Source organism: Pristis pectinata, chromosome 7 (assembly GCF_009764475.1).
Source record: "Pristis pectinata isolate sPriPec2 chromosome 7, sPriPec2.1.pri, whole genome shotgun sequence".
NCBI classification, from domain to species: Eukaryota; Metazoa; Chordata; class Chondrichthyes; order Rhinopristiformes; family Pristidae; genus Pristis; species Pristis pectinata.
The window spans coordinates 103,481,393-103,485,773 of record NC_067411.1 but is presented as its reverse complement, the minus strand read 5'-3'; the positions used below and the strand labels follow the sequence as shown (position 1 = coordinate 103,485,773).

At 40.9% G+C, this 4,381-nt stretch overlaps 1 protein-coding gene across 1 annotated transcript in view; it reads right to left on the bottom strand.

The window, feature by feature from the left end:
- Positions 1-2,906: 2,906 nt before the first annotated feature.
- LOC127572944 (uncharacterized) overlaps positions 2,907-4,381 on the bottom strand; it is a 61,798-nt gene continuing 60,323 nt past the window's right edge. Inside the window, exon 16 of the mRNA XM_052020669.1 lies at positions 2,907-4,115. Within this exon, the coding sequence (XP_051876629.1) occupies positions 4,014-4,115 (102 nt within the window). The 3' untranslated portion in view covers positions 2,907-4,013. The remainder of the gene's footprint in view (positions 4,116-4,381) is intronic.

Below are 4,381 nucleotides of genomic sequence, written 5' to 3'. Positions count from 1 at the left end.
ACCGCCCGCATGCGCACAAACTACAGTTCCGGGGCAGCTCGGCCCGTTTCTGCTGAGGGCCCCTCAGGGTGGGGCAGGACTGCTCCCCCTCCTGTTCCGTGGGCTGTGGTGGCAACTGTGGTCAATGAGGGGGCAGCGGGGGGGGGAGGGGGCATCAGGGAGGGGGAGAGGGTCAGGGGAGGGAGGGGCACCAGGGGGATGGGAGGAGGGGAGGGGGTCAGGGGGTGGGAGGAGGGGAGGGGGTTGGAGGGGCAGCAGGGGGATGGGGAGGGGAGGGGGTCAGGGGGTGGGAGGAGGGGAGGGGGTTGGAGGGGCAGCAGGGGGATGGGAGAAGGGGAGGGGGTCAGGGGGTGAGAGGGGAGGGGGTTGGAGGGGCAGCAGGGGGATGGGAGGAGGGGAGGGGGTCAGGGGGTGGGAGGGGAGGGGGTTGGAGGGGCAGCAGGGAGGGGGAATCTCAAGATACAAAAAGTTTTACAATTCCTTGATCAATTGCTCTGCATCCGGTACCAATAAACCTCGCTTTACAGAATCTCTGTGAAATTCCTCAGAAAACATGAACTATTGTAAAACAGGAACATGAAAGCAGGAAGTCATAAAGCCTCTTGAACTTGTTCCAGTATCTAATGATACACTGACTGATTAGCTGCATAATTCCTTCTATTCTCCTCTCTCAGATCTAATATTAATGTTTCACCCTTCTACCACATTTTGCACACAGAAGTATTCTCTACCTTCACCCCTGAAAAACCTAGGTCCAATTTTTAAACCATGACTCCCTAGACCTAGATTAATTTTTCCTGTTCTCCTGCTGGGATCATTCCCTTCAGAATTCCCCGGTCTGTTGTTACAACTGCTCCATCCACTCCCATCTCATGGCACTTCTTCCATCCCTCTGCAGGGGATGCAACATCTGGTCTTGTACCTCATCCATTCGTATTAACTAAGGACCCAAACAGTCCTGTAAGTAAGGCAGCAATTCACTTGCACTTCTTCCAATCTGATGGATTGCATTCAGTGCTCACAGTGTGGTCTCCTCTGCAAAGGAGGAACCAATTGCAGATTGGATGTACACTCCCTCCAAATGCTATAAGGGAACTTCAACAACGGCTCATTACCATGGCACCCCTGACCCCCCAATCAGAAATATTTCCTTTGTCCCAACCCCCACTCTCTGCAATTTAAAAATAATATGTTTTAAAAAGAAACGTTCAGCAGGATCCCTGGAAAGAAGTACAGGGTTAACATTTCAAATTAAAGCAACTTCATCAGAACTGCAAAAAGAGAAAACAAGTACACAGAGAGAATGGAGAGGGATGGACAGGGGGAAGTATTCCCATGGGAGTATGCTGTTGATAGGTTAATAAGGGCAGTCAGAGAGAAAACACAAAAAATGTAAAAGCTGCAAAGTGCTGAGCTGTTGGAAATACAAATGTAAAAAGAAAAGCAGCCAATATTACAGAGGCAATGGGTCCGGCAGAACTGGCCAGTTTTGATACATTCAGAGAAAGCAAATGATGTGAAGTTGTACAGTTCAAAACTGAGTCCATTAGACTGCCAGGTGCCCAGATGAAAGATGAATTTGTTGAGGAAACCTATCACTGGACAACGATATAGGTTGCAAGGAGGATGCAGGGAGACTTCATGGGGATTTAGACCAGTTAAGTGAATGGGTAAGGATATGGTGGATGGAATATTATCTGAGATTACTCACTGTGGTAAAACAACGAGTATATTTTAGATTGCAAGAGACTGAAAGATGTTGTTGTTCAGAAGAATCTGGGTTTGCTTGTAGCTGGATCACTGAAAGTTAATCTGCAGGTACAGTAAGCAATCGGGAAGGGAAATGTTAAATTGGCCTTTACGAGAATCACATTGAATGCAAGAGTAAAGCCATCTTCCTGAAACATGTAGGTCCCCATTGAGAGCAGGAATATTGTGAACAGGTTGAAGCAAAAATATACTTGGGTTAGAGGAAATGGAATGAAGGCTTTACAAGATTGATTCCTGGAATGACTGCTTTGCCTTGTGAGGAGACATTAGACAGACTGGCCCTGTGCTATCTTGAGTAAAGAATAATGGGAGGTGATCTCTTCAAACTAATTCTTACAGGGCTTGACAGGTTGGTGCAGGATGACATTCCCCCAACTGGGATGTCTAGAATCAGAGGTTATATTGTAACGGGTCTGAATTCAGGAGTGGTCTGAGGGTTCTTCAGCCAGTGGGTAGTCTTTGGCATTCTCTGCCAAAAAGGCTATGCAGGCTCAATCACTGAGTATCTTCAAGACAGAGATTGATAGACTTTTGGACATCAACCCCATTTTGCTTAATTCGGTGAAGAGAATATGAGAACACCCAATCCAGGGTTTGGTGCCCAAATGGATTGATATTCACAAAGATGAGCAAATGCTTAAGCTTCATGTGCAACCAATATCTAAACCCTTTCCGACACATTTATGAACTACAGTCTGAGCTCAGATCCTCCTAAGTCCCATCTCATATAAATCTCTATCTCAATCACTGCCCCAAGGCATTGTCTTGTGTAAATTTCACTTTCCCATGAGTGCCAAGCTCAATTACCATCCAACTCACCCACACATAATCCAAAAGTCTCATTCTGGTTTATGTATTCCTCCAGAAGGTTTGATCTGCCCTACGTTCAAACATTCTCCTTACAGACTTTCGCTCTGCTGATGTTTCCTTCTCCTTTAAGCTTTGTCAAACTTGTTCTTTAAGCTTTTACTTCTTTACCTCTTACAAGTCTTCCACTAATACCCAATATACATTTACCTCATTAATATTGACTAATTTTCACCAACTTTAAAGATGCGCTTTAAATAAAAAAAGTACCGTGTAATAATAATGACATTTCACAAGCAATGGTAGATTTAAAAAACATTACAACTTGAGACTGATAAACCACTGGAACATTTATTAAATGGTAAAATACAATTAAAAAAATACAGATTAAAAATGCACATCAAATTTTCTAAACGTACTTAATTTCACAAATTCCTTGTATGTAAACTGAGCAGGTAGTTACAAAAAAAGTCATGAATTTAAGACTTTAAATTTATCTACTAGTATATATGAAATGCAACCATACACTCTAGTATCAGGAACATTTAAAATCTAATATACGGTTTGATTTGAATAAGAAAACACTGCATTTGTCTATAATAATATGCCCAGACTTCAGCTGTATTTGCTTGCAATGTCTGATCCTGGAGGTAAGATGCAAAGCAGATGGGCTATATACTCCACCCAAGAAAAACTCTGCTGATGTGTCAGTGCCCCTCTTATATACATGGCAAACACATCCTCCCTGGTTATTTATCAAGTATTAATCAAAACATTTCCACAGTAATTACATAGATGATTGAACTTTTTAAGAAAAATTATGTCAAACCATTGCCCTGCTTCAATATTCATTGATTAATATAATGATTGTTTGATCTGATGTGTGTATTGGATTGGTCATTACAAACAGTTTATGGTACATAATGTTATCTTTTTACTATTTCAATTCACAGAATGTGGTTTAAAAAAAAACTGTATTAATGCTATTCATTGCCTTGAATAGCACCACAAGCTTGGTTAGTAAATGTCCAAAGTAATTTGAGTAAATCCCTCACAATTACGGAAGAAACAATCATACAAAACAAAATCATTCTTTTTACATTCAACTTGCTCTATTAAAGCTAAGAATTCAAGAACCTTAAAACCCAAGGCCCTCGTTTGTAAGTCAACCTTCTGTACCATTCAAAAAGTAAAACATTGAAAATATTTTTCATCCACAGAATACAAATGACAAAGTTTTAAAGATGAAATCAAAACTCAATAAGAGGCATAAAAATACAATTTCAAATTTTATCAAGGTATAGTGAAGCAACTGAAACCATGTAATTAATTTTTTTGGCTCTTTAAAAAGTCTTGGCTTTTTATTTCATGTCAGATCCATCTGTTGGAAACAATCCTCCACTTTAAGTTTCCACGAGAAGTGCGTGTTTCGGCACTCAGGACCTCTGGCTGTCATAGTTATTAACCATCTGTTTGATATGAGCCAATTTTGTCTTAAGCTGCTTGCAATGTTTCTTCTTCTCTCGATATTCTTCAGACTACCAATTAAAAGGAAGATTGAGAATCTGTGAAACATTTATCTGATGACCAATATTTAAAAAACCTACAAAAAAAATAAGCTGGTAATCAACATTCAAGTAAAACACTGCAATTAAACTGGATACTGAAAGCTTCACAATGTGTTGGCTACAAATAATGCTAGTGAAGTTTCAGTTTATATTACAGTGATCTCTGCACTGGTTGTAAATATTGAAAAAAAAGAAATTGGTTTGGTCAGTCAGCCAAGTTGCTGTGCAGGTACCCA